The sequence below is a fragment of the Chlamydomonas reinhardtii genome, chromosome 8, assembly GCF_000002595.2.
Source record: "Chlamydomonas reinhardtii strain CC-503 cw92 mt+ chromosome 8, whole genome shotgun sequence".
In the NCBI taxonomy this organism is placed as follows: Eukaryota; Viridiplantae; Chlorophyta; class Chlorophyceae; order Chlamydomonadales; family Chlamydomonadaceae; genus Chlamydomonas; species Chlamydomonas reinhardtii.
Window position 1 is genome coordinate 3,959,026 of NC_057011.1, and position 11,843 is coordinate 3,970,868.

At 64.3% G+C, this 11,843-nt stretch overlaps 2 protein-coding genes across 2 annotated transcripts; both read left to right on the plus strand.

Moving 5' to 3' along the window:
* The first annotated feature begins 14 nt into the window (after positions 1-14).
* On the plus strand, positions 15-8,016 carry CHLRE_08g378750v5 (uncharacterized protein). The gene is made up of 15 exons (XM_043065222.1): positions 15-331; positions 903-998; positions 1,273-1,351; positions 1,609-1,725; positions 2,179-2,274; positions 2,876-2,992; positions 3,693-3,812; positions 4,100-4,248; positions 4,540-4,621; positions 5,096-5,281; positions 5,480-5,627; positions 5,912-5,986; positions 6,168-6,265; positions 6,608-6,737; positions 7,229-8,016. The coding sequence occupies exons 1-15, from the start codon at positions 153-155 to the stop codon at positions 7,630-7,632; spliced, it is 2,076 nt and encodes a 691-aa protein (XP_042922223.1). The 5' UTR covers positions 15-152; the 3' UTR covers positions 7,633-8,016.
* A 112-nt stretch (positions 8,017-8,128) lies between these two features.
* CHLRE_08g378800v5 (uncharacterized protein) lies at positions 8,129-11,649 on the plus strand. Its single transcript, XM_043065223.1, has 3 exons — positions 8,129-8,747; positions 8,853-9,030; positions 9,501-11,649. Exons 1-3 carry the CDS (start codon positions 8,443-8,445, stop codon positions 9,648-9,650), a joined length of 633 nt encoding a protein of 210 aa, XP_042922224.1. The 5' UTR covers positions 8,129-8,442; the 3' UTR covers positions 9,651-11,649.
* The last annotated feature ends 194 nt before the right edge of the window (positions 11,650-11,843 follow it).

Sequence of the window (11,843 nt, forward strand, 5' to 3'; positions counted from 1 at the left end):
AGCACATATATACTGTAGACGAGGGAGCGGTGCACTCTCGCCGCTGCGCGTGCAGCTGTTAGTCTTTTGATCAAGTGATGCTGTGTACCCTCATATGGATTTGAGTTGAGCATATACGATAATCAATAGCTCACACGAGACAAGCTGATTAAATGGCGACCACCTCCGCGCCGACGAGTGAGCCATGGACTTTTGACCTGGTCGGCCAGCTTAGACAGAAGTTTGGATTGGGTCCGGAAAACTGGGATCGCTTTAAGGGCCAGGCGGCCGAGGTGCCGGGAGCCGATGTTCCGCCCTCTGGCGCGCACGTCACGCTTAAGGACCTGTCCAGGTGCGCCGGATTCAGATGTAATTGCATGCTTCGACCGGCTGCACCCCGAAAGAAGGTTTCTGAGCAAGTGCACGCCCGGAATTTCGGTCGCAACACCACGGTCGCAAGCACCTGCGTCGGGGAACGCTCCTCAAAACAACTTGAGCCTTGTGAAGCCCGGGAGCTTTCGCGGGGGGACCGCCACTGAGCCAGGGGGGGGGGCAAACCGGCCTCGTGTGTGCGGAGGGTCCTGGAGTGGACATCCCACGCAGCGCCTGTACACGCGGCTGCTTTGGGCCTTCCCTTGACCTCCCTGTAGCGGACCCAAATCTCGATGCATGTGTGAAAAGCCTCGCTAAGGGGGGCGCGCCAGGCGATGACCCACATCGCGGCGCACGCGTGTCAAACCACTCTCTACTCCGGCGCTCATTCCGCCCCAGACCCCCCGGCAAATCAAGTTTGGATCGTGCATGCCACGGCCTCTCTCCGCATGCATGGCGGGGTGGGTGGGGGGGCGGAGCACCCGTGGATCCACACGCCGGCGCCCTTAATGCCTTGCTGCCTTCCTTCCACCCAATCCAATGCAACACAGGCCCGCGGAGTCGCTGCCGGCTCGCGCCGACGAGGCGGCTGTGCAGGCCGCGTTGGCGGACGACGGCGGCTGGGTGGGCACCCCCGACCCCTCCAAGTAGGACTGAAGCAGGAGGCTGGGGACCCGGGGGTTCAGGGGTGCTTGAGGCATACAAGAACGTGTGGTGTGGGCGGGCCGGGCTTGTGTGGGTGCCGTACGTGGGCAGGTTGCAAGGGGCGTCTTTGTGTGTGTGTTCTGTTTGCAAGCTGCGATGGCGGGCGTTGCCTACAAGCGCCGTTCGCATAGGTGCTGACTCGCACGCACGCACACACACGCACGGGTCTTCTTCCATGTTCGTTTCCACACACGCACACGCCATCACGTGGTGCAGGTATGCCGCCGGCACGACGCAGCTGAGCGCCCGGGAGCTGCAGGAGGAGGTGGCAAAGGGCAACGTCATGACATGGAAGGTGCGGGGGCGTGCGTGCGTGTGTGTGTGTGTGTGCGTGTGTGTGTTGTGCCCCGTGTATTCCCTCCCGATGTTCCCCTCCCTGTCTCACCCCTCCTCTTGGTTACGGATACTAACCCGCTCAGTCGGCTGCCCACTTCGCGTCGCACGTCGCATTGCAACCCAATATCCATCCCGCCCCCCATCGGCACTTCCATTTATAATACACGCCGTTTGCATGAATGGCTACTCCCCCGCATCCCCCCCCCCCACACACAGGATTTCAAGCAGCAGGTGTCGGGGCTGCAGGGGCCGGAGCGGGAGGCGCTGCTGGCGCTGGTGGCGCAGCGCGTGGCGGCGGAGCGCATGTTCTTCACACTGGAGGACGGCAGCAAGGTAAGGGGTTACATGCGGTGGTTATATGCGGTGGTTTATGCGGGGATTGCATGCGGTGGTTACTTGCCCGAGCCCAAGCTAATAGGTTCCAGTTGTCAAGGAGTGTGCGTGTGATTGGGGGGGGGGGGTTGCGGGGTTGTCGTCCTGTTGGAGCCTTGTTTATCACGGTTTGGCACTGCTGGCCTGGGGTCCTTTTGCTGCCAATGCGACCGCATGGGTGGTAGATGGCGCTGGGGTGTTGCCCACGGGTGTTGGTCACGGGTGTTGCCCCCCACCCTCCCACAACAAACCGCCGCCGGCTGCCTGGGGTCTTCGTCCCTCCCCCGACGCTTCGTTCCCGCCCCTCATTGCCTCACCCCTCCCCTCCCCTCCCCTTCCTCCGTCCTGCCTTCTTTCCCCGCCGTCACTTCTTACTCATGAATGTAACCCCCCGGCCCCTGGCTGCTTTTGCAGGTGTCGCTGTGGGACCTGCAGCAGTACGTGGACAACAACCCCGAGTTGGCGGCGCTGGCGGCCAGCGTCAGGCGGATAGCCGTGGCGGACCCCGAGGTGGGCCGCAGGAGGGCGGTGGGCCGCAGGAGGGGCGCGGGGCGGTGGGGTGGGGCGGGGCCCGGTGGGGCAGTGGGGCGGGGCGGGGCCGTGGGGCCGTGGGGCGGGGCCGTGGGGCGGGGCCGTGGGGCGGGGCGGGGCGGGGCGGGGCGGGGCGGGGCGGGGCGGGGCGGGGCGGGGCGGGGCGGGGTCGGGTGGGGCGGTGGGGCGGGGCCGGGAAGGGCAGGGCACTTGTGGAGCCGTGGGGCGGTGGGGCGGCGGGGCGGCGGTGCACGGCACTGGAGCTTTTGCAGTTTCTGGCATACGACGCGAGTGCCTGTGTCGGGGAGCAGCAAGGGCTATGCGCTTATGAAGGCATACTGGTCTTGTGGGGAACAGGGGAGGGCTCACCCGCCATGCCCGCCTAGCCACGCCACCCCTGCGGGTGCGCCCCGCCACACCTCACCTCTGCTGCACCCCCGTCACCCCTGCCAACCCTCCCCGCCACCGCCGCTAACCCCGCCACCCCTGCTAACCCTTCCGCCCCCGTGGCTACCGTCTACTGTCTACCACTTCCACTACTAACCATGAATGTTACCCCCCTTTATCCGCCCCCCGCCAGGACCCCGCCGGCCGGCCGCTGCCGGGCGGCGGTGCCAGCGGTCTGGATCGCAGCCGCGGTCTGACAGGTGCCGCGCACATGAGCGGCCAGGAGGCGGAGGAGCTGGAGCTGGACTGGGTGGGTGGGTGGGGATGAGGGTGGGGTGGGTGGGGGTGAGGGGATGAGTGGGTGGGGGTGAGGGCGTGGGGATGAGGGCGTGGGGGTGAGGGCGTGAGGGTGAGGGCGTGGGGATGAGGGCGTGGGGGTGAGTGGGTGGGGGTTGGGGGCGTGGGGGTGAGGGCGTGGGGGTGAGGGCGTGGGGGTGAGTGGGTGGGGGTTGGGGGCGTGGGGATGAGGGCGTGGGGGGTTGGGCGGGGGGGTACATTCATGATTATTTAGAAAGTGAAGGCGTAGCCAGGCACAGGAGTAGAGGGAGGCAGCTGAGGCACGGCACGTGGGTGTTAACTTTGAACCAATCCCATAAGGAAACAGTCGCGCTGCAAGGAGAAACTGCAGCCGCATATGCGAGCTGTGGTACATCACCATAGGTAGTCGGGCGGAGGGTACATCACCATAGGTAGTCGGCACGTGGGGGCCCGGCCACTGGCGACCGGGGGCGGTGGCATGGAGAGCGTGAGGGTGGCTCAGGATTGGGGGCGTTGACACCTGGGGCGGCACGCCGCCGTGCCGTGTGAGCTCTGCATGCATGCTGGGGCGAGCACACCACATTGTCTTCCTCAACACACGCGCCCTGCACCTGCACCTGCACCACTCCTCCCGTAACCAACCACCCCCTATCCACCCTACCGCCCATCCACCCCACCGCCCACCCCTGCAGGGCCAGGTGGGCCGCGGCGCGCTGTGGCGGCGGCGGCCCACTCGCTGGCTGCTGGGCGGTCTGGACGGCGTCAAGGACTGGGAGCTGGAGGCGTACGCACACGAGCCGCTGGCCAACCAGGTGCGTGTGTGTGCATGTGTGTGTGTGTGTGTGTGTGTGTGATCGTGGTGGTGGGTAGTTTATTCCAACTCCTAACTAAACCAAGACCCAGCACCAGCCCCCGGAGCGCGAAGGAGGTATGCAATGCAGCTTGGGGCGGGGCTGCCGGCTTGTTGGCGCTAGCTAGCTAGCTGGGTTTTGGACACGAAGACGTGTCTGGTCACGGACACCCTCGTCAGTACGCTCGACCCTCGCACCCGCCTTAACGCCCCCGTGCCCTCCCTCCCACCCCCCCTTTAACCCCACAGCTGCTGGGCGCCAAGTACGGCGGCCGCGACCCGCGTGCTGTGGTGGCGGACCCCGCCTACGCCGCCGACGTGCTGCGCGCGGGGCCGCTGCTGGGCATGACGTTCGTGCTGCGTGCGGCGCGCGACCTGCCCCTGCAGGAGGTGGCCAGGTGTGTGTGTGGGGGGTGGGCAGCGTCGCACGCGCCGTGGGGGTGAAGCGGAAGTGGGCGGCTGGCAGGGATGAGGGAGGGTTGGTGGGACGGGCTGAGGCGGCTTGACAGGAGCAGCAAGCCGCATTGCCTGCCTGACCCACGCACCCGCATGACCTGCTTGCCTGCTACATGGGCCTGTTGCCTCCCAGCGGCTGATGAGGGCACCATACCCTCCTTTCCCACCCACCCACCCACCCACCCTCCTTTTCCACCCACCCACCCACCCACTCTCCTCCTCCTCCTCCTCAGCTCCTGGCGCGGGCTGCTGGGCAACTACCTGCAGCGCCAGGCGCCGCTGAGCCTGCCCAAGGCCGTGCGCCCCGCACACCTGGTGAGAGCGGGCCCGGGGGTGGGGCGCCGCGGCTGGCGTGCAGGGTCGGGGGTGGCTGGGCTCGGGCGGATGGACCCCAGATAGGGCCCCTGCGCGTGGAGCGAGACGTGCACGGACGTTAACGCGTGGGGGCGTTGGCTTGTCATGAGTATTGGTGGCTGCGGTTGCGGCGGCGGCGGCTGGGGCCCTTGAGGTCCGCCCGTGCAAGCACGATCGTTTGGCGCCATGGCACAACTGCCCGAACACGCCCTCGCGCCATCACCAGTTGCTGATGGCGTATGTTGCTGTCCTGCGTCCTTTAGCAAACAACCACGCACACACACACACACACACACACACACACACACACACACACACACACACACACACACACACACACACACACACACACACACACACACACACACACACGCACACGGCGTTTTTCACTTCTGCTCTCAAACACACACAAATTGAACACCCCATTCAAACCAGGACCCCACCGACCTCAACGGCGTGGCCTGGCCCGCGCTGCTGTCGCGCCCCGCGGCGGCGGCGCACGCGGCGGCGGAGGCGGAGGCGGCGGGCGCCGTCCCTGACGACGAGATGGGCGTGGCGTGGCGGGTGCAGAGCGGCAAGGAGGCGGCGGCCAGCGTGGCCGCGGCTCAGCAGCTGCTGCAGGTAGGGGCGGATTGTGTCACGTGTGTGGCAAGGGGAGATAGAAACGAGATGTGGGTGCAATGCGCGTGTGTGCGGCGACGCCAACCTGCCTGGCGACTTTGCTGGGGCTCAAGACAGCTCGCGCTTAGGCCGTCACCTCAGGTGCTATCAGTGGCCCGTCACTGACAGCGCGACCCAACCGCACGCAATGCCGCACAGTCGCTGCCGGACGCGCTGTGCCCCGGCCCCTCGCCCGCCGCCTGGCCGCTGACGGGCACGAAGCTGGTGGATGAGGGCGGCCGCAACTGGCGGCGGGGCGGCAGCGTGTGGGTGACGCTGCAGCCGGAGGGAGGCGTGCTGGTGCAGGGTGAGTGAGGCGGGGGCGTGGGGTCCCGGAGTCGCGGAGGCGTGAGGTTTGGGGCTTTATTACCGTGCGGTGGTGGCCGTGGCGGGGAGGTTGAGGGACGGAGGGGTGAGTGAGGTGGGAGTGAGTGGAGGCACGGAATCGAGGGCAGCGCAGGCAGCGCCCACCTCTTGTCTGAACTAGTTTTGTTTTTCACTTTTGAAGCATTGCTGCACCCTGTTTCGCCGCATCAAATTGCACCAATCAACGTACGTTTCTCGCTCGTCCCTGTTCTCCGCCCCTCGCAGCACAAACCGGCGGTGTGGTGGGCGAGCAGGAGTCCTACTTGCTGACACACGTGCAAGGACAGGAGGCGCTGGCGGGTGAGATGCGAAATTCATTGCATTGTGTGTTGCGCCTGCACCGCTTTGTTTGGTGGCTGCTACCGATGCGACCCGACCCGGACCTTTCCGGAGCCTCTTTCGCAACCCCGCGGCGCCCAATCAACACCGCCTCCTTCCTGACTAGCCATGCCTGAATCCCCTCCCCGGAAAACACCTGCAGGCGCCGTCATGTCGGCCTTCATGGGGCCGCAGCCGCTGGACCCGGAGCTGGCGGCGGCGGCGAGGTCGGTGCTGCTGGTGCCGGCCAACGGCTTCACGGTGCGTCGGGGCTTGCGCGAGGGTCGGGGCCGCGCGGGTCTGGGGCTTGGGCCGTAGCGATAGGCTTGCTTTACAAATCCACACGGGGTTATGAACGCCCACACTAGTCATGCTAGAAGAAGGGACAGTCGGGTGGTGGGTATGGGGCGCCCGGCCGGACGCAGGCACGGCCGTTTGGCTCGGGGAGCAAACGGGAAGAACTGTCAGCTCAGCCTGGTTTCAATGGATAGAATCGTCGGACTGTCGGCACCAATGGCAGTTGTCGCAGCTGCCCACACGCGCAATGTATGCAGTGTTCGCACGGCCCATGTCTCTCCGCCCCTCTCCCTCCGTACCCCACAGGCTGCCAACAAGGAGCGCGACCCCAACCACCCACTCTACCCCTCCTTCACCGGCGTGCGCCCTGGCCGGGCACCACGCGACGTGGCCGCGTACACCCTGGCCGGAGGCCGCACGCCGCTCCTGGCCGCGGGTGAGGCTGCGTGGCTTTGGGGGGGATGGGAGTACGGCAGCTGCTGGGGTGCGGGTTCAGAGGAAAGCGAGTCACGTGTGTGGCGTGTGTCAGTAGCCATCTGAAAGAACAACAGCACGGGCCAGGGGGCTTGCCTAATCAAAGATTACTGGGGCGGAGATGATGACAAGCCAAATAGGCGGGTAGGCTCTGGACGGGGGTTAACATTGCGATCTGGTGTCCAGATCTGTAGTCTGCATGCAAGCATCACAAACGCCCGGCAGCCCTGGACACGCCTCGTCCTTCTCGCCTCGTGTTGCCGGTGTGGGAGCAGAGGGGGGGCGCGCACTGACGCGGGCGCACGCATGGGGCAGCTGCGTGCGTAGTATGCGGTGGCGTAGCTCGGGATGCGGTCCCTCCCTTGCACGGCTGCGTCACGCACGCCCCGAAATCCCCGGACACCTCACATCCGCCGACTCAACGGGCACCTGCTCCTGCTGCCAACCCTGTAGGCGGCCCCGGCGAGGCAAAGCTAGCGTCCGAGCTGCGGACCGTCATGGAGGCAGCCCTCGCCGCCGCAGCTCGCGCCGAGGCCGAGGCATTGGCGGACGCGGCGACCTCCCCGTCTTCCACGTCCTCGCGCGCCGCACCCGCAGCGGCCCTGGCGGAGGCGGAGGCGGCGGAGGCGCGCCGCGCGCGCGGCCGCGCCGCTGCGGCGGCGGTGATGGCGGAGGGTCTGCGGCGGTTGGGCCCGGATGCGGTGGCGATGCTGGAGCGAACGGCGGCGGAGGCGGAGGCGCCGCAGGGTGGCGGCGCGGTGGTGGTGGCGGGCGCTGGGTCCGCGTCAGGGGAGAAGGGCGTAGGGCTGACGAGCAGCGACATCTTCAGCCTGGCGCGCACGTTGGAGCAGGAGTGACGTGGCTGATTACCAGTGGTGTTGAGCATGATATCGTGGGGTGTTGCCATCCTCAGTTGAGGCTAGACGTCAGGTTTGTGTGGGTCTGCCTGTGGGGCGGGCAACCGTGCTGTGTGCGTGCACCAAGGGCGAGGAAGTACAGGAAATGCGTGTGGTCGTCCAAGAGAGGTAGGGGCCGGGGTAGGGCGGGGGTTTGTGGCCCTTACACAAGTAGACGGCGGTGGTTTCGCGCTCCAACAGATCCGCTTTTGCGTAACGCTGAACTCTCGGAAAAGCTCGCTCACATGCGTGCTCCAGTCAACTCGTTGCTCGCGAGGCCATAAGCGGATTTGATCGTTGACACCAAGTCTGCATGGCATTTGCAGCTTGTAATGCTACTGCGCTGAGCGTGAAGGGCCTCGGATCCGCTGTCGATGGTCCACGAATTTGCATGAACCATCAGTATCTCGGCGTTACAAGCAAACGCCCTTGAAGCCGTCTACAGCCCCTAGGATCTCCATAACCTTCATGACGAGGCACTCCGGGTGCTTAAGGCGGCGGCAGATTTGGCCTTCGCTACCTCCATCCCATTGCTGACTGGGCAGCTGACAGGGCAGCAAAGACGTCGACGAGAGCGCCTGCGCCATGTCCCGACAGTAAACTAGACTTAAAAATACATAACATACCGCACGGACCGGCAGGAAACCTATCCTGCGACAGATTTTGAGACCGCGCCATATCAATCGAGCTTCCGCTTGCCTGCGCTTCCGACTTGCAGTCGACCGGTCTGCACCACGAAATCGTGTAGTGTTGCTGCCATAGCCTGACACAATGCGAGGCTCCACTGGCGGCCCCTGCTGCCACTGCGGCACCGTCGCGACTCCCTGCTGGCGAAAGGGGCCCTGCGACAAGCCGGTGCTCTGCAATGCGTGCGGCAGCCGGTACCTGGTCAAGGGCTCACTCGCTGGGTACTTCCCTGGCGCGCGCCGGGCGAGTGCGGGCACCCGTAGCGAGGCGCCTCAGATTCAGGCGACCGTCGTTTCCGCGGCCGGCAAGTCTGCTGCGCGGAAATCCGCCGCGCTGTCGTCAGTAGCCGCATCTGCTGGTGCCAAGCGCAAGGTGCAAGAGCTGGACGGGTAAGCGCGGCGGTGGTGGGAGCGTTAGACAATCTGTTGAAAACAGGTGGGACGCCGGCCGGAGACTTCTTCGCCCGCTCTAAGTGTATGAAACATATTCCGCAGGAACGAAACCGGTGCCAAGCGCATCTTCAACAACTACGAGGCCCTGGAGGAGCTGCGCGCGTTCTTTGCCAGCAGCCGAGGGCCGCAGGCGCCAGCCCAGACCTCGGACTCTCAGGACTCGCAAGGCCAATTCCGGGACGAGGCGCAGTACCTAGACGCGAGCTCCGACGATGGCCTGGTGAGAAAGAGAAAGGGGCGCGGGACCCTTTCAATGTTCAACCGACGAAAGGCGATTGAGCTTGTGTGCACTCTCATGGGGCCAGGAGCAGCTTTTCGTGCACCTGGCAACAACCTCTGTGGCATAGCGGGGATGGATGCGGCCGGATACAAGCTATGCAGCTACCTCCCCCCACTTGATGTGACCTCTCGGCCCGAATTGTCGTCGCACTTAAGGGGGCTCAGCCTGCAGCGAGCGCGTTGTGTAGCCGCATCTGCAATCAAATGCATAACGTTTTCATGGCGTTACTTGGTCGGTGCCGGGGGGGGCGCGGCCGATGAACTGCCTGTGCTAGCGACCAGACCGACCTTCACCCCAGCAACCTTACGGCGATTAGTCCTCACCTTGCATCATCATGGACGTACCGGTTCTGCACACCGCACTATCCGCTTTTCCAGCTTGACCCGTTCATCCCCTCCCCCCCTGCGCAGGAGCACCCCGACTCGGAGCCGGTGGCGGCTTTGCGCCACATGCGTGCCCCCCTCAACGCCACCACGGCGGCAAACTACTCGGCACCGCACGTGCCGACTTTCCAGCGGCGGCCGCGCAAGCAGCTGCACCCGGTGCCGTGCTCCTGCTAAGGGCTAAGCAGGCTCGCACTGCGTCTGCGTGTGCGCGGGACTAGCACACTCTTGACCGTGTCTGACCGCAGAACTGAAACATTTTGACCCGAGGGTAAGCAGGCGCGTTTCTGCTTCAGGGCCCATGGGAACACGACCGCCCATGGGTTTCCGATTTCCTGGCAGCGCCGCCGCCCGTATTAAATAAACGTTTCATCTACAAGTAGATTTTGAGGGGGGCAATGGGGTCTTGGGTCTTCGTCCGAACTCCTATTTTTGGGTGGCCGCTCCCCGGGCCTTCCAGGCACGTTGCCTGTCCGGTGGAACCACCGCTTTTGCAGTTGCGTTCGATATCTGCGTCCAGCAACATACGCCTGCTCGTGATGACAATGGCACGCCCATGCAAAGCCCTGTTACAGCCCCTGTCGGGAGCGCGGGGCACGCGTGCCCCCAACGCCCCGCATGTGGGTCAGGTTTGCAATGGGTGGGCGACAGGCAAGCTGGCGCAGACTATTGCGTTGTCAGCGTTGATGTAGCTTTGAATGGGTTATCACATGTGTGTTTTACCTTGACTAGTAGATGGATCGAGTATACATAGTGTTCTGGGGCAGTGAGCCGGAACGGGGTCGCGGGGTCTCGAGGAGTTTGTCGCGTGACTGGTCTCTCTCGGAGGCGAAGATTGACAGGGCCTCGGTTTGCTGCTGTGGCCACACATGCATGGGCGGAAGAGCTCTCGGTGTTGGATAAAAGCGACTGCTTCCGGCTGTTGCGCCCGCGCTCCCCCGCAATGGGTTGGGGCGTGCGCCGGCCAGGAAGGGTTCGTGTGTGTCTGCGTGACGTGGCTTACCAGGACAGGACAGGAGGCCGCGGGAGCGCATCCGGACCCCGCTCGTCTCTGCCGCGTGTTTGCGGCGCGGGCATGTACGGTTGATGCAAAGAGTGTGAGCGAGCGAGGCGTGTGGGGGGGCCGAGGAGAGGAGCTGCGCGGTCCAAAGGACCTGCGGCTTTTGTATGGCGATGCGGCAGGTGCTCGCAAGGACGTACGGTGGGTCGCGGGGACACGAAGGGCACGAGAACCAGTAGTCGATAACTTGCGGCGTAGGTATACACTCATGTGTTTACTTTGTTGATAGATCAAGTGTGGTATGCCCTCTTGTAGGGCTATGCAAAACACATAAATGGTTGGATAGTGCCCCATCGCATTAGGCTTTTGCTGGTTAGGCGACATGATTCTTTGCACACAGTTATCGACACGTCACCCGCCCGCATGCGAGGGTGGGAAATGCCCGGCACCACGACTCTCGGTACCCGTTTGGGGCGGGTTCGGCAGATAGCTAGCCGCAACCCGCCCCGGCGTGATTCTTAGTCGTAGTCAGAGTGTGTGTTTCCAGGGTAGCAGATGCTATGTGCGTGTATGTGTGTGTGCGCGGGTGTGTCGCCTAGAGAATCGTGTGCGTGTGGTGATGCGTTTGATTTGCATTCGCTGCTGGCACTCGGCGCCGAGACGGGCTTGGACTGCTGCGGGGCAAGTGCTGGCCCGCAGCACCAAATACAGCCCGGGCGCCGACGGCTGCGCAGTATGGGTTCTCTATGGATATAGATTTCGAGGTGGCGATGTACCAGTAGTGGAGTATCCTCTCGTTGCCAAGTATGCATCGGCAGCAAGCCGGCCGAGCTGGGACGGCAGGAAGTATAAGACCTCGGGCTGCCGCGGCAGTCCGAACCATTTTGGAGTGCGCGTTCGAGAGGTGAGAGCGGAGAGGTGAAGGGCTTGGCGCCCGGGGATGTCAGGGCAACGGTGCGGGTGGCATGTGCGAAAGAGGCACACGCAGGTTGCCGAGGGCCGGTGATAACTGTTTGGCGGTGTTGGAGCCGGCATCCCGGGGTCGACGTGAGTCTTGAAGAAGCAATCTTGGTGTGTGGTCGGGCGTGTGGTGAGACGTGCACAACATCGTGTTTGTTTTGGAGAAGAGTCTGCAATAGCATGCGCGAGGTGAATGACCTGTAACAAACAAGGGGCGAAACGCGTACGGCACCTGTTCTTCGGCTCACATCGGGGGCACGGGGCAGCAGCAGGGCACGACACGGGAAAGTCCGCCCATGTGCTGCAGCTGGCCTTAGCGTGTACGATGGGACAGTGTTAAGGCAGGTTGGTGAAGTCCCGTAGGGTGCAGCTGATTCCCAGACCCAGCAGGTGGCAAACAATTTGCAACG

Bases quoted from the DNA above. Each gene is read 5' to 3' on its own strand.
- CHLRE_08g378750v5 (XM_043065222.1), top strand. From the start codon at position 153: ATGGCGACCACCTCCGCGCCGACGAGTGAGCCATGGACTTTTGACCTG. The intron at 2,993-3,692 runs GTGGGTGGGTGG...CCACCCCTGCAG, and splicing joins AGGAGCTGGAGCTGGACTGG to GGCCAGGTGGGCCGCGGCGC. The intron at 4,249-4,539 runs GTGTGTGTGTGG...CCTCCTCCTCAG, and splicing joins CCCCTGCAGGAGGTGGCCAG to CTCCTGGCGCGGGCTGCTGG.
- CHLRE_08g378800v5 (XM_043065223.1), top strand. From the start codon at position 8,443: ATGCGAGGCTCCACTGGCGGCCCCTGCTGCCACTGCGGCACCGTCGCG. The intron at 8,748-8,852 runs GTAAGCGCGGCG...CATATTCCGCAG, and splicing joins AAGGTGCAAGAGCTGGACGG to GAACGAAACCGGTGCCAAGC. The intron at 9,031-9,500 runs GTGAGAAAGAGA...CCCCCTGCGCAG, and splicing joins CGAGCTCCGACGATGGCCTG to GAGCACCCCGACTCGGAGCC.